This window comes from Pagrus major, chromosome 16 (assembly GCF_040436345.1).
Source record: "Pagrus major chromosome 16, Pma_NU_1.0".
NCBI classification, from domain to species: Eukaryota; Metazoa; Chordata; class Actinopteri; order Spariformes; family Sparidae; genus Pagrus; species Pagrus major.
This window is the reverse complement of record NC_133230.1, coordinates 10,492,318-10,507,932: the sequence shown is the minus strand read 5'-3', so window position 1 is coordinate 10,507,932 and position 15,615 is coordinate 10,492,318. Positions and strand designations below refer to the sequence as shown.

The 15,615-nt window shown below is 44.2% G+C and overlaps 1 protein-coding gene across 1 annotated transcript; it reads right to left on the bottom strand.

Moving 5' to 3' along the window:
- Nucleotides 1–2,296: 2,296 nt before the first annotated feature.
- Nucleotides 2,297–14,699, bottom strand: tcf19l (transcription factor 19 (SC1), like). Its single transcript, XM_073482792.1, has 6 exons — nt 14,561–14,699; nt 13,016–13,985; nt 10,053–10,222; nt 8,520–8,913; nt 7,450–7,957; nt 2,297–7,083 (listed from the first exon to the last, which is right to left on the bottom strand). The coding sequence occupies exons 2-6, from the start codon at nt 13,284–13,286 to the stop codon at nt 6,741–6,743; spliced, it is 1,686 nt and encodes a 561-aa protein (XP_073338893.1). The 5' UTR covers nt 13,287–13,985; nt 14,561–14,699; the 3' UTR covers nt 2,297–6,740.
- Between the last annotated feature and the right edge of the window lie 916 nt (nt 14,700–15,615).

Sequence of the window (15,615 nt, the reverse complement as noted above, 5' to 3'; positions counted from 1 at the left end):
ACAGAATCTGCCTTTCACCCTGTGTCTCAGTCCATGCATCATCAGGGAAAAGAAGGTGCCGGCTGTTATTACAGGATGCAGCGCTGAGTGGCTTCTTGCAGCCTCACCCCCCCCCCCCCCCCCCCCCCCCCAAAAAAAAAAATAAAAAGAGAAGAGAGAGAGGAATGTTGCTATGGAAACAGTTCGGACAAATGTAATTGTCTCCCTCCACCTTTGCAGGTCAAGGCAGCGGGCATTTCAGCTCCATAATCTCTCCGTCTCCTCGATATCTACCCACCGGCCTGTGAGTGTATAATGGCTTTCCTGCAGTCGTGAGTAACAAATATGCTGCATCATATACAGCTGATTTCAAACCCTTTGTGTGGGCTGTGTGTGTCTGTGTGTGTGTATACACTCATATCTTATTTTGCCCTGAAATGAGATACTGCATCAACTCTGGAGAAAATCGACAGGCAGACTTTCTGAGAAAGAAACTCAAATTGTTGGTTATTTTCAGACTCGATCCTGCAGCTCTGAAATGAAAACCTTTTACATTTGCACTTTTGTCATCCATCCAACAGCAGCACAGTCCAAAATACACAAGAACCCATTAACATTTTGAACATTTTGTTACTAAAAGGTAACCCTGCTGCATATTTCTTACTTCTTCCGTGTTACTGCCTGTGTGTGTCATCATGGTAAAATGTGGTCCCGGAGACACCTTTTATAGCGGGAGCTAACACAGAAGCGACTTCGAGTATTTTGCCAGGTGTTTATGTCTGTCTGTGGACAGATTTTTGATAACAATGCAAGTTGCAGTCACAAAATTTTACTGCTCTTGAGATCAAAATGAAGGCCGAGGGGCGCCCCGGTAGCTCAGGTGGTAGCATGATACAGAGGCTGTGTCCTTTGTATCCGACCTGTGGCCCTTTGTCTCATGTCTTCCCCTTTCTCTCATCCCGTCTCCTATCAATAAAGCCGTGAAAAGGCCCAACCATCCATCCATTGTCAAACACAGGCTCAGCAGTGTATTCCAGATGTCCTTCAACGCTTTCCAGCTCCTCCTGGGGGATCCTGAGGCGTTCCCGGGCCAGATGAGATACATAATCCCCTCCAGCGGGTTCTGGTCTTGCCCCGGGGTCTCCTCCCAGTTGGTCGTGTCTGGAATACCTCCAAAGGGAGGCGCCCAGGAGGCATCCTAATCAGATGCCCGAACCACATAAACTGGCTCCTTTCGATGCAGCAGCTCTACTCCGAGCTCACCCAATCTCTAAGCCCGAGCCCAGACACCCTCCAGAGGAAGCTAATTTTGGCTGCTTGGATCCGGGATCTTGTTTTTTCGGTCACTAACCATGCCCATGAAAAGGCCAGATTAAATAGTGATTAAAAAAAAATTAAGGTTGAGCAAGGCTGCCGGAACCAGGGAGGAAGGCCCCTGGCCCACATTTGCTTGTGACTCAGTTCCAATCGCTCCTCAGCTAAAGTGCAGCTGGTATTGTTTCAGCTTGTCCGTCTGTGGACAGATTCTTGTCAGCACAATAGCATCACACTCGCTTAAGACGCAGTCACAAAACTTAGGTGGGATCAAAAAGAGTTTAAAGATGAGTGTTGTCTTGTGCAATAATGTAGTAATCACTACTGAGAAGTCACGGGTCGGAGTGTGAAGACGTTGACGGGTGTCGCAGCAGGCGTGATCCCATCACAAGACGCTTTTTAGATTGTTTTCATCATAACTCCTGAAGTGATCTTACACGCTGAACTCTTCTTCAGACTAAACATTATCATTTATGTTAGGTACATGAGGATATAATATATGCAATCTACATTAACATATCCGTGTATATCTATGATCATGTGTCAGCAGGTTAATTTACCAAAGAACAAAACTCTGCTCGTATCGTCTCGTCTGTAAACCATCAAACCAGAAACGCTGTAAGCAGTAATTCTGTGAACAAAAGTAACTTCATGCATGGAGAACCCAGATAAGACAAATCCATTATGAAGTACAGAGAAGATGTGAGATAATGGGCTTCAATTATGAGGATGTTGTCTTTGCGTGTTGATTCACATTCTGCTGTGATCATTTCAAAGAAAAAATAATAACCAGATATATCACATCAGTGACGTGGTGTTTTTTTTCTAACAACACAAAAGACTGGAGGAAAAACAAAATGCAAATGTAGTACATTTTCTAATATCAATGTTTCATCAATCACGAGTGGAGCCAGAGGAATCTATAATAAATGAGATGTGTTTTACATCACAGCGTCTCGGGGAAAAATACAGCTGTGGAGATAAAACAAGACAACACAAAAGATACGTTTTCTGAATAGTCTTTATTTTCTTCCCTGATAACTTTGATGTGGATCTCAGAGAATAATGACAACTGGTTTAATTCTGTACAACCCCCCCGAAAAAGACAAAACAACAAAATCCAACTGTGCTGCTTTTCTGCATTTCAGTGTGATTATTAAAGTGAAGGCAGTGTGAAAGTCCTGTGAACTGAGAGATGATGAAATATGACCCGATTTACAAAACAATCCCTTTTCTGAATTCATCACTGGAGGGTGATTTCACCTCAGACTCCTGTGTTGTGGGATTTTAACAGTAAGCAGAAATAACCAATAAAAATGTCAACCCGTGAGTGAGCAGATGGCACCAATGAAATACTGAAACAATGAGGCGACCACGGCAGTGCAATGATCAAACATATTGGCTACAAGCTTGATTTCATCTGTAAAAGCTGTTGAAGACGTTACAGGGAAGAGGCGATGCAAAACATATCTGTCCATTGTTGCCTCCACGCAGGAGGTTCTGTTTTCACTCGTGTTCGTTTGTTTGTCAGCAGGGAAACAAAAACTACTGAACGGATTTCCATGAAACTTGGATGGAGGATGGACCAAGAATAGACCCCATTAACTTTTGCTGCAGAGCAAGGAATTTTTGCTCACTTTCTTCAACATTTTCCTTAATTTAGCTCCTGATAAATGGGGTGGCTGGTATCTGTGAGTGAGTACAACTTGGTGTGGATCGATACAGGGCTGTTCAGTTTGATATTGGATGAGGGTCGATTGAATATAAGGGGACTGTTGGCCCTTGGCGGAGGTATGCATTCTGAATGTCAAAAAAAAGCCCTTTATCAATAACAGGTCAGTGTGTAGGATTTAGTAGCATCTAGCGATGAGGTTTGCACACTTCAAACAACTTAACATCCCCCGTGTCACCCTTCCCTACGATGGCCGCTGAAAACGTTGACGGCCGTCTTTATAGAAAGTGTTTTATCCTTTCTAGACACCAGACACCATGATAGCTCCTTCTGTAGATATACAAGACTCATTCTAAGGTAGTGAAACACAACACTTACTTTCAGGGGCCTATTTTGAAGTCTGATTTAAGCAGAAAACCACCTTTAAGTAGTTATTTATGAAACTTTACTTTGATACAGAAATGATAGATTTGACTGTAAGTAAAGTTCCTGTTGGTTTTGTAGATGTGTTGCAGTTTGGGACACGTTTCCAAGCCTGTGGTCGACTTTGAATGAGCTTTATGAACAATGTGCAGCGGTGACACACTCCCAAGCCACTGTATGCGTTTGGCCTTGATTGTCAACCCACTATCTCCTCCGCTGAATAATACGTCTTGTCTGGCTTCAATCTTTTCTACCATCTTCTGATGTCGTCTTTGAAGAAGGTGATGATTTTCCCTTTTGGTCCATGGTTATTCCTCAATAAAACCTCATTGGTGCTGTCATGATGAGTATTATTTTCCATTTCTGCACCTAAATCCTACACACTGGACCTTAAAGCACAACCAGAGACAACATCTTTAACAAATGCACAAATATTAAATTTGCAATTCTACACAACAGAAGCAGCAAGCTGTCCATGTTGAGAAGCTGTGATATTTGGGGCGTTTTTTGCTTCAATAAATAATGATCAAAATAATTGTGGATTATTTTTCTGTCAATTTTTCTAATCTATTAAATCGACTAAGGGTCTCAGCTCCACCGTTTCCCTCAGGGTGGTTTTAAACTGCCCATCTGCACTGCCTCAAAATCTAGACAGAGTCAAAACTTTGAGGTAGAAGCAGCAGTGTGACACAGTGAATGTTCCTAACAGCTGCGTTGTGAATCAAAACGATCCAGTGATTTGCACTGAAAACCTTTCTCCATATTTGATATCACACAGGCGCCATAGTATTGGAGGTTGTTAAAGTTTGTGTCACACTGCCAATTTTACCTTCTCACCAATTAAAAAGGTACATCAGTCTCTCAGTGGTTGCATTTTTTCTTTGAAACTGTGTGGCATGCCTCACGAAAGCGAGGAACATGCAGTATGACATTGGGAACGACTACGAGTGATGAGGTGAAGTTAACACATTTCTTTGAGCGAACCTCAACAGACAAACAGGCATTTAAATATCTTTAGAGCCCCAAATCTAAGAGACAAAAACAATATGTAACACTGACATCTTTACTGGCAAACAAGAAACACACAAAATCAAAACAACTGGCTGAAGATCAACAGAGAAAACTTTTTTTTTTTGTCCTTTTACATTTCCGTAAACCACTGCTCAACAGAACCAAACAGGTCCTGACAGTCTGTATTATAGTATCAAGCTATTTTGTTAAATCCTAAATAATTGATATTGTATTACTGCAGTGAGGTGATGAAGCCTCACAATATTAAAAACAACATGTTGTTATTTTTGCGGTGATATGTTGTCAAACTGTCAACGGGATTATCTGAAGTGAGCCTGGAGCCTTTTGAGTAGTAACACAACATTAACTGAAAGGAACAGTTCACCCAAAAGTGAAAACCGAGTCATTATCTACTCACCCTCATGCTGAGTTCACGCTGGGTTCATTTTCCTCAGCTTCTGCTGTTGTTTAGGAGAATGCTGTCGTGCTGTTTTTGCTGTGAAGCTCCAGATATGAAAAATGTTTTGTGGACTACGAAACTTCACCCGACTTTCCATCAGCGTGAGGGCGAGCAGACAATGACTGAATCCTTTAAATCCGTTAAACAGAATTATTGTTTTCACTGAACGCTGTTACTGGGTTTTAAAATGAATCCGCTGACCCCAAACAATTTTTGTCTCGACAGCTACTTAACCAACAATCTAGTTGGCATAGCAGTGGCAGTGATGTAGCTGAGAGTCACTGTGTAATCAGTCTGCGAGCTTCAGTGAAGCCAAAGATGATTATTATTTTATTGCTCAAGAATCATTTTCATTTTTCTTCCACCTTCCTCTCTTCTCAAAAAACTGCAGGTCTGCCACAGTGGTATAATCAAAGTAAAGTTTGCTAGACCCATTTTTACACAACACCAGCCCTGACAAAGACTATTTTAACACTACCATTATCTGAATAGCTGTAAATCTGAATATTATCAAGCTTATACAAGTGGTGCAGAGGGTAAGCTGCTCAAAAATGCTGTTTTAGAAACCAAAGAGGCCGGTTTTGTCCATGTGAGGCGAGCAAAGTCAAACATTTTGGATTAAATAATAGAAAAGGTGCTTAAGAGAAGAGTTTCCTACACTATGATTTTATTCTACTCAAGCAGCACCTGAGCAAATACTTGTACATCTACTGTTCTGTAGTGGAGAACAGTCGTGTCAGGTCCAGCCCATTTCACACAGGACAAAATCGTCAGCTTTGGCCCAAGAGCTCAGCAGTGTGAAGAGACTTGAGGTGGAGACTGATCTGAAGAGGAGACCTTCAAATCATCAACACTCAACCCACCAGTCAGAGATGATGACGTCATTTCATCCGATTATCCCGTTACATCAGCGGATGATATTTCATGACATTTCACTGGTAATGAGTCCTCCAAAACCAGCAGCAGACACGCTCTCAGCCTACAGTCAGACATCTTCAAGCAACACAGCCCCACTGTACATATTCCTCCTCCCAGCAGCTGCCTCTGCTGAAGTGCCTTGAAACATTTGATTATCGTCCCCAGAGCACCTCTGATCAGCAGCAACAATAGAAGTCTGCTGACACATTTTCCTGGCGTTTAATTGTCTTGAAACATCACACGCCCACTCCCAGACAGCTGCTGCCACACAGGAGAGCTGCACGGAAACATTTCATCGCCGTTATCGCTGAGGTGGGAAAACACCAGCCCAGCACCGATTTATTTTGAGGGGGAGAGAGTTTTTTTGAGCAATCACACCATCAGTAAATGTTCACTGAAGGTCCTGTCCTGCCTTGAAAAATTGGCCTGATTTTGAAAATAGTGAAGGTGGCTGCACTGAGACGTCTAATACAGTGCCATCGCCCATATAGAGTCCTGCTGTTGCAGCCTGATCTGAAACATTTCATTAATCTTCCTGAATGTTGCCTCCTGGTCAACGACAGCCGTGGTGGGAGTGTGCTTAGAAACATTTTATCATGTTTTCCCACCGTGATCGCACCTCTCCAGGCAGTCAACGCCATAATGAAATCCGACCAAAGACATTTCATTACACCTCCTCCAAAGCCTGAGCCCTGAAACTAAGAGGGCGAGAGGTTTGTGAAGCAGCTGTGTGACTGTCGGGTCACACATCCTCAAACTTTGGAAGACCAGGATGTAAAAACTGAAGAAAACTCTTTTCCATCTTCTCTTGAGGTAAGAAAAAAAGCTCTGTGTGCTTGAGTAGAGCAGCCCAGTGACCATTAGAAGAAGTAGCCTGTCTTCAATGAAAAGTCTGTTTATTTCAAGTGTGAACATGTAAAAGGGTGAACTGTGGCAACTGGAGCGAACTTGGTTTTCCTCCTATCAGCGACATCCGCAGTGGAAGTCGGCGTTGGGGTCCTTCAGGAGCTTCTTGCGGTTGACATGCAGACAGTCTATGTGGTACCAGGCGTCGCACACGTCGCACTGGATCCACTGCACCGTGTCCTGCTGAGGCAGCCGGCACCGCGGTGCCGCACAGGGCTCCACCGCCCCGACGGCCACCTCCTCGTCTTCCTCATCATCATCGTCCTCATCGTCAGAGGAGGAAGAGGAGGAGCCGGAGGAGGATGAGGCAGAGGAGGTAGAGGAGGAAGATGAGGAGGATGGAGAGGGCAGTGAAGGCCGGGGAGGAAGAGGGTGTTTTCTGGGGCGGCCTCGTCGTTTGCTGCGAGGAGGAAAGAAAACGGAGAGAAAGAAGGAATAGAAGGAGGTTCACACGGTGAAAAAATGAAGACACAAAGTATTAAGGAGGATTTAATGTGTAAATATTTCAGAAAATCTGGGTCTTCACTCAACATTTGCTACAGATTAACTTTAATCAAACAATGACTTCTTTTTATGCAACACTTCTTACTCATTTGTATTTAGTGGGATTATAAAATGTAAACAAAAATGTGACTTTGGTGACTCTCAGGATGCCTTCAGAATAATCTTAGAGCTGCAAAAATCACCTTAATATTCTACAAATAAATAAGGAGCCTTGGTTGGTGGCAAAGACACAGATTTCTGTAAACCTCCCGAAACACTTTACCTTGCTGGATGGTGGAATCTGTTGAACTGCACCCTGCCTCTGTCCTCTGTGCAGACCCTCACTGAAGGCGAGGCCAAGCTGTAGTTCTCCCCTCCGACCACCAGAGGGGAGAAAACTGGAGAGCTATGAGCTCTCCGCCTGCCTCTCTGTGCCATCGGAGAAATGTGCGCAGGTTTCTGTTGGCGGAAAGCCGCGATGTTGCCGTGCATCACCGTCTGGACCCGGTGCATCGGCTGCACTTCCTGCTTGTGAACAGCGGGGTTGGTGAATGACGCCTGCAGGATGTGGTGGTTGAGTCTACTGTTGGTCATGGCACCGTGGAAACTGCCGATGGTCCTGATGCCGACGGGAAAGGGCTTGGCCTCCAGAGGCCGCCGGACATCGTTGTGGCTCTTGGGCTGCAGCGGCAGAGGAGGAGGAGAAGTAAAACCCTCCGACTCAGATTTGTAGAGCCGCCGCCGCTTCTTCCCCCTCGCTCTCTGTCCGTCGTCCACACCTCCTGCTGGAGCTGAACGACATTGAAATAAGATTATTGATATTGGAGAGGTGATCACAACAGAAGCCTGCATTTGTCTGAGTTTTGTTTGTTCAAACTAACAGCAGCCAAAGTTTGTAAAACAAGGCAGTGCTGATCAAATATGAACCACGGTCCTGTTCATCGTCGATTTCTCTCCTGAAATATTTCACAGACATATTTTAGTGAACGAATAGATGTTATATGATATTGTTTGTTATCAGCTGTCTGCCGTACAGTCTCCTGTTTCAAAACAGACTGAGCCAAAATAAAGCACCGCCCAACTCCATGTATGTCACCCATTAGCAGGCGCATTTATTAGTCAGGTACGGTGCAGTGCATTCTGGTTGTTGTAGGTTTTCTACCTTTTAAGCAAAAAGGAAATACCACTGCCCTTTTTCTGTTTTCTCTGGTCATGTGGCACCAATCTCAAATGGATTTGTCTTTCGACTGCATAGACAGCCCAGAATTATCCAAGGACCATTTATCCAGCGGTGAAGTACTTCAAGTTACAAAGTGAACAGTGGTACGTTTTAAGCATTTTGCTGAACCTCACCTCCTCGACTTCTGGGCTCATCCGAGCTGTCATCCTCGAGGAGCACCGTGTGCGCCGACTTTCTCCTGCTCCTGGAGGTTGACTGGAGGGACTTTGTTGAAGGCACTGAAACTGCGGAGGCGAATGTTGGGGGTGTTGAGGGAGGGAGCAGAGAGGAGAGACCCACAGCCAGGGGCGGCGAGGAGGAGGAGCCGGGGTCCGAGGCGGTTCCCTCGTGGCTGTGGCTCCTCTGAAAGGTCCAGGCGCTGCCCTTCATCTTACTCAGGCTGCCAATGGAGTTGAGGATGACGGTGGCCCGGTTGATGGAGAGCTTGGACAGGTCCAGGTTGGCGGCCTCCTTGCGGTCCGGATTGGTTCGGATCCGGTTCTGTAAGTCTGAGGAGAAGGTGCCTGCCTAGGAGACAAGATACAAGTATATTTAAATTAGAGCTTTATGCTGAAAAGCCCAAATATAATTATCTATTTGGAGCAGATGTTTGATGTTTGTTTGGCAGAATTATTTTTCAAAAAAGTCTTTTCAAAACATTTTACGGCACACTTTCTTACAATTTATGAAAGAGAAAGTTATTAATTGAAGTACAAAATATGATATTGCATTAACAGTTCTGTCAGTGAAATATTGAATGTTCATATGCCACCTGGTGGACACCTGAACCAGAACCAAGTACTTCATTGTCACAACGCATGCACACTGTTACAGCATGAGTGGGAGGGACAGTAAAGGATAAGAACAGCAGTATTATATATTTCCAGAGTTGGATTAAAACACATTTAGTGCTCTAGTGAGTGTTTACAGCAGCAGGACAGTGCAATCTAGAAAAATACAGAATATCACTGCAGACGTTCATTTTTTCCCTGTGGCACAACAGTGAGAGGTGCCATCAACTAAAAAGTTATTAAAATTTGAATAATTGTGTGCCATCTGCTTGCCGAGCATTTACAGTAAGTTTGTCTTGAGAGAAAACGTGCCTGCTGTTTTCAATGTGCATCTAAACTCATTATCCCAACTCTTCACACAGCCACTCTATGACTCGATGATCTTGGGTGGATCATGTGACCATTTGAGGTCATACTGGAAAACTTGTTCACCTGTGAACAGTCTGTATTGTAACATAGTCGACAGAGCTGCAACCATGATTAAAAGAAAATTTCTGACATTTAAGATAGTCGTTGGGTTTTGAACGTTTGTTGGACAAAAGAAGCAATATGAAAAAGTCACTTTGGATAATTGTGATGAGCATTTTTCAGTACTTGACATCTTATAGACTGAACGATTGTCTGATTGTGAAATTAATGAACAGATAACTCAATAATGAAATGGTCGAGCCTTAGTAGCCAACAACAGTGGCACCAACTTTCAAGAAAGCAGAAAAATAAAGTCCAGACTTGTTGATTAACCCCTAACTTACACAGTTCGTCGATAGCTTTATGTGCAATAAATAAATGTATTTATCTGTGATTGATGCAGTACCATTATAAACAACTGCAACTACCTCCCCTGAATCTGTGTTTAAAAACAACAACAAAGATTACCTTTGGAATCGTGATAGCATCAAAGTCAAGCGGGCGAACTTTGACCTTCTGGAAGAGGAAGTAGAACTCGGGGCTCCCTGCAGCCGACTGACCACCGAAGGTCAGCGTGTCACCGTCTGAGAGCTCCCATTGGACGCCGGGCTGCAGGCGGACCTCATTGACCCAAGTGCCTGTCAACACAAGAGAAAGAGGAGGTGAAGATTTAATGTGTTTTAATTTAATGTGTAAAGTGCTTCATTACAAACTGAAGGCAATTAATTACTGAATTTTAATGGTTAAGATGCTTAGAGACTCTTAATCTGAAATGTCAGTGGTGGTCCAAATGATCAGTCCAGACAAACACACATAAACAGGCAAGAGCTTTGCAGTTGAAGGCAAAGTCACCTTCTCACAGAACTTTTTAAAATGAGAACGTCTGTCAAAAAAAGAACAAATCAAGCGAGCGGAGCGTCAAAATAAAGTCATTTGTCGACTATCAGTGTGTTTACAGCTTCCAGAATTGAGGCAAAATGTAAAACAGTCTGTGAAATGGACCTAGAATATAGGAGCTGCAAGGCTACAAGGCAATCAAATGGCCATGACAGCACAGCACAAAATGAGAAATGCACAGTGAATACTAAAATGTAATTTTAATAGCAGGAATGAAAAATGTGTGAAACAGACTGTGAAATTACTTGAAAAATTAGACAGTGAGGGTGCAGTTTAGATTCGGAGCCTGTCAGACACAGTCCGCTGGCCTTAAGAGAAGACTTTCACTCTCAATCTCCTCCTTCCTCACCTTGTACCGCTTCCCGTGCACTTCAGGTTTCACTAAAAACCATTAGCAAACTGAGGTAGTGAGATGTAGTATCTCTGTCCTCCCTGTACATACACTGGAAGGTTGTGTCCTTCTAACCGACATCATATCCATCTTTAGCTCTCATTAATCTTGTTTAAACATTTTGCTCATCATTACTCCTCTTTAACCCCTTTAAACATTCACCCAGTGCATCAGATCTGTTTTACCACCAGCTGAGACTAAATGAAACAGACTTGGTTGATTTTCCTTCAAACATTGTATACATTATATGTGTAATTATGTTGTCATCCAGAGCTGAATGCATCTAGTGGCATGTTTTGGTATATATATGGCAGCTTCACAGCTAATAGGCACTTACAATTATGGCTTTTTTTGCAGATTTAACTGTCTCTTTTTATTTCATTCAAGTGGGGCTAAAACTAACAAGTTTCTACACTGCTGATTATTTTCTTGATTAATCAGTGAAGTATTTGGTTTACAAAAACTAAAAAAATAGTGAAATCTGTCCACCAGGTACGATCAAGAGTCCAAAATCTAAAGAGATTTAATTCATAATCACATACAACAAAGAAAAGCAACGTATATAAGCACAATTAAGTCACTGGAACTAGGAAATGTTTGATATCTTTTTGTTTGAGAAATGACTTAAATGAGTAATCGATTATAAAAAATAGCTGTAGGTTCATTTTCTGTCCATTAGCAACTAATCAAAGAATTGTTTCGGCTCTACTTTTAAGCATAAAGTTGTTTTGGTATAAAGAAAACATCTACAACTATTAAATTAATGGCCAACTACTTTGATATTTGATTAACCAGTTTGGAGGTTGTTGTTTTTTTATTCTCTGATTCCAGCTTCTTAAATGTGGTTATTTCCTGTTTTCTTTACTGCTCTGTGACAGCAGTCTGAGTATCTATACTATCTTTATTTATAATATCTTTTGGTTGTGGACAAAACAAGACATTTGAGGACGTCCTCTTGGAGACCTAAGAATGAGACTAAATAAATCTACATAGTCCTACACTGTGTTGCTTTAATTGTCCAACTCAATGCATGCAGACTGGTTTTTGTCTCGTCTTTCTGTTTTCTCTCCACCAGCAACGTTGTCTACTTTCTTTGTCAGCAGTAAGTTTTCTAAAATCGACCCAAAAAAACACCTTGAGGTTTGAAAAATGGTGCAAATCATATGCTTTGTTCTTTACCAGACTTCAATCTAACTGGACACTTTTTTTTTGTTTTTGGAAAGACTGTCACAGACTATCATCAAAACTGGAAGATGGTATTTTTCCCTCCAGCAGCCTTCAGCTCCACAGATTTGGAGCACTCAAGTTTAAATACATTCCCCTTTCTTTGTAATCAGTTTGGAGCTGGCATCACGCTTTGTGCTCCAATTCAGAGAGACCATTAAATCAAGGTCAAAGATCGGGAGATGTTAAGATGATCCTTAATTACTTCCTTATCACCACTATCAAACTCCAATTTCAGTGATTTAGTTTCATAGTGAATCAAACTGGGAAGACTACGTGCTTCAATGGGCTGAGAGCGTTCTGCAACTCTAAATTGGATTAAAAAAAAAAAAGTCCTGGCGGGAGAGATAAATGAAAAGTTTTTAAAGTGGAGAGAGGCATTTAGTTCCCACTGTGTGTGTCTGTGTGTGCGTGTGTGTGATAATCTGAGGTTTCACCTTGTCTGCATATCTACAGCTGTGTTCAGGCGGTTCATATCTGTGTATGCGTTTGTTTGTGGGAGTCAGCTGCTGTCTGACTGCAGGTGTTAGTTTTAGTGTTTCTGTCAGTTATTCTGTAGAAGAGAATAGTGTGTGTGTGTGTGTGTGTGTGTGTGTGTGTGTGTGTGTGTGTGTGTGTGTTGACTCCTGTCAATCCAAATGTGTGTGGGCCCAGTTCAGCTTCAAATCATTTCTATTTCTGTTACACAAGCAAAGTGTGTATTCATCTGTCTTCAACACAGATATTTTTACTTTTTTCTACGAACAATTAACAAAAAGTAAGAGTGTGTCGATGTGAGAATGTGTTTCCCTTCAGCAGAAGTAATATTTCTTGTAATCAGGGTGTAACTTCACCTCAATCCTTCTTCCACAATGACTGTAGCGGTGTGAGCAAGTCTCATTTTGAGGTGTAGATGTGTGTGTGTGTGTGTGACTCTCACCATGACTGCTCCTGTCCTTGATGTGCACCCTCCAGCCCTCCTCCTGCGGTGCTACGTCACCTCCGCTGGCCTCCTTCTCTGCGTGCAGCTCAGCGTGGATTCGTGACACGGACGTCGAGTCCAACGTGACATCGCAGAGCTCCGCCGCCCGGCCCAGACGGAACACAGAGTGGCTCAGCGCCGGCCTGAACGTGTACAGGTCCCTTGCAGAGTCGCCAGCTGACGAACCGATCCGAAGCAGCTGGAAGCATGGCTGCACCCCTGACAGCATGACTGAAAGGTTTGATTGTCTGCCACCGCCTAGCCCTTATCTGTGACAGGCCCCGAGTTACAGGAGGCTGCAATCCATCGTGAGATACAACTCTTTACTAGAGGTTAGAAGTTAAGTTGAAGGCATTTGACCAAAGAGTGCTGACTGCTAACATAAAGATAAAATATTCTGCCAGAAAGCACCGAGTGTGAAGGTTACAGGCAGGTGCAGCAGCAGCTCTGAGCAACAGATGTTTGCATTAGTATGAGGAGCTGATGGCTTGTTGTATCCCGAATACATGAATAAATAATGAGGATATAGAGTACTGTATAAGCTGGTGAAGTGTGGAAATGAGCTTCTGCACACTATTATGAGCTCAAACTCAAACAGACTAAATCCCCCATGGAGTGAGAGGCTATAAGCTGGAGGATTTGAGAATAGAGAGCTTCAGCGATGGTGGACAGCCTGTGTGTCGCTGTGCTGCTAATTCGAAAGGTGCAGTAAACATTTAAAAGCGAGGAAAGTAAACCTGCCAACAAACTTGACAGCCGTGACTTTTGGAGTCCTGACGTTTAATATTTTCAGGTCTGAACAGCTGTCATCTGAGCCTCTGTGTGTGTGAGTGTGAGATTAAAATCCCAGGCTCCTGACATCAATTGACATCAGCCGTCTCACAGGTGGGGAAGCCTGACAGGGCGCAGCAGCTGAGGACTGTCTGATCTGAAAGAAAAACAGAAAGAAAAATGAAACAAAAACGTCTCTCACTTCTTAATTGCTCTACTTAATGTGCTGGAAACTGTGTAAATATAATTTACTTGACACTTTAGACAACATAAAAGCACCAACAAAAAAAAACAAAAAAAACTCGTTTAATCGTTTCATTGCAGGCTCGTGTTAAATGAAATGTCAAGAGTGAAACAGAAACACGCAGAAGCTACATTTCCAACAGGCCATGAACACTGTCAGCTTCACTGTGCTAGCTGCACCGCATGCCGGACATCAGCTGCACGCAGACCCACTGACAAATCATGGGATCAGCGCACAAAGCAAGCAACAATAACCAGCAGACGTGAACAGCTTGTCAAGTAAAAGCCTCTTTTTTGCAACAATAACTGCATATATCTTCGTGTAACATGCATATCTACTCGAGCACGAGTTAGTTAAAGTTAACATGAGGGGAATAAGAGCAGAGACGACACCGCAGTCCTGATTTTTAGCTTGTCAGTCACACACAGGATTAAGCTAGCTGTCGTCAGTTCCTTGTAGACAGAATGAAAGTCAAAGCTGCCACTTACAACAACAGCAGCTTCACTCCGAGTTACTGTGGAAATACTCCTCCGACACGGTGACCGGCTCGACCGGCGGGTTTAACTCCTTCAGGTAGATGAAGTTTTTGTTTCTGCAGGTTTTTATCGCCGTTGTTCGTCAGGCTTCAGTGCGGCTTTTCTCCTCCTTTCCTCCCAGGAGGAAGTCCTTTGAAATTTGGCGCGCCACTCCCGGGGCTTCCTAGTGCTAGAAGCTACGTCACGTCCGGCTCCGCCCCGATTGGCTGACGGCCAGAGCGCTTTCAGCGGGAGCAGGAGCGACAGGCCTGCAGCCCCGAGGACCAGAGACAGAGCAGAGACAGGCCTGCAGCCCCGAGGACCAGGGACAGAGCAGAGACAGAGCAGAGACAGGCCTGCAGCCCCGAGGACCAGAGACAGAGTAGAGACAGAGCAGAGACAGAGCAGAGACAGGCCTGCAGCCCCGAGGACTAGGGACAGAGTAGAGACAGAGCAGAGACAGAGTAGAGACAGGCCTGCAGCCCCGAGGACCAGGGACAGAGCAGAGACAGAGTAGAGACAGGCCTGCAGCCCCGAGGACCAGAGACAGAGTAGAGACAGAGCAGAGACAGGCCTGCAGCCCCGAGGACCAGGGACAGATCAGAGACAGAGTAGAGACAGAGCAGAGACAGGCCTGCAGCCCCGAGGACCAGAGACAGAGTAGAGACAGAGCAGAGACAGGCCTGCAGCCCCGAGGACCAGAGACAGAGTAGAGACAGAGCAGAGACAGGCCTGCAGCCCCGAGGACCAGGGACAGAGCAGAGACAGAGTAGAGACAGAGCAGAGACAGGCCTGCAGCCCCGAGGACCAGGGACAGAGCAGAGACAGGCCTGCAGCCCCGAGGACCAGAGACAGAGCAGAGACAGAGTAGAGACAGGCCTGCAGCCCCGAGGACCAGGGACAGATCAGAGACAGGCCTGCAGCCCCGAGGACCAGAGACAGAGTAGAGACAGAGCAGAGACAGGCCTGCAGCCCCGAGGACCAGAGACAGAGTAGAGACAGAGCAGAGACAGGCCTGCAGCCCCGAG

Bases quoted from the DNA above. Each gene is read 5' to 3' on its own strand.
- tcf19l (XM_073482792.1), bottom strand. From the start codon at position 13,286: ATGCTGTCAGGGGTGCAGCCATGCTTCCAGCTGCTTCGGATCGGTTCG. The intron at 10,223-13,015 runs GTGAGAGTCACA...TTGTGTTGACAG, and splicing joins CAAGGACAGGAGCAGTCATG to GCACTTGGGTCAATGAGGTC. The intron at 8,914-10,052 runs GTAATCTTTGTT...CTTGTCTCCTAG, and splicing joins ATGCTATCACGATTCCAAAG to GCAGGCACCTTCTCCTCAGA.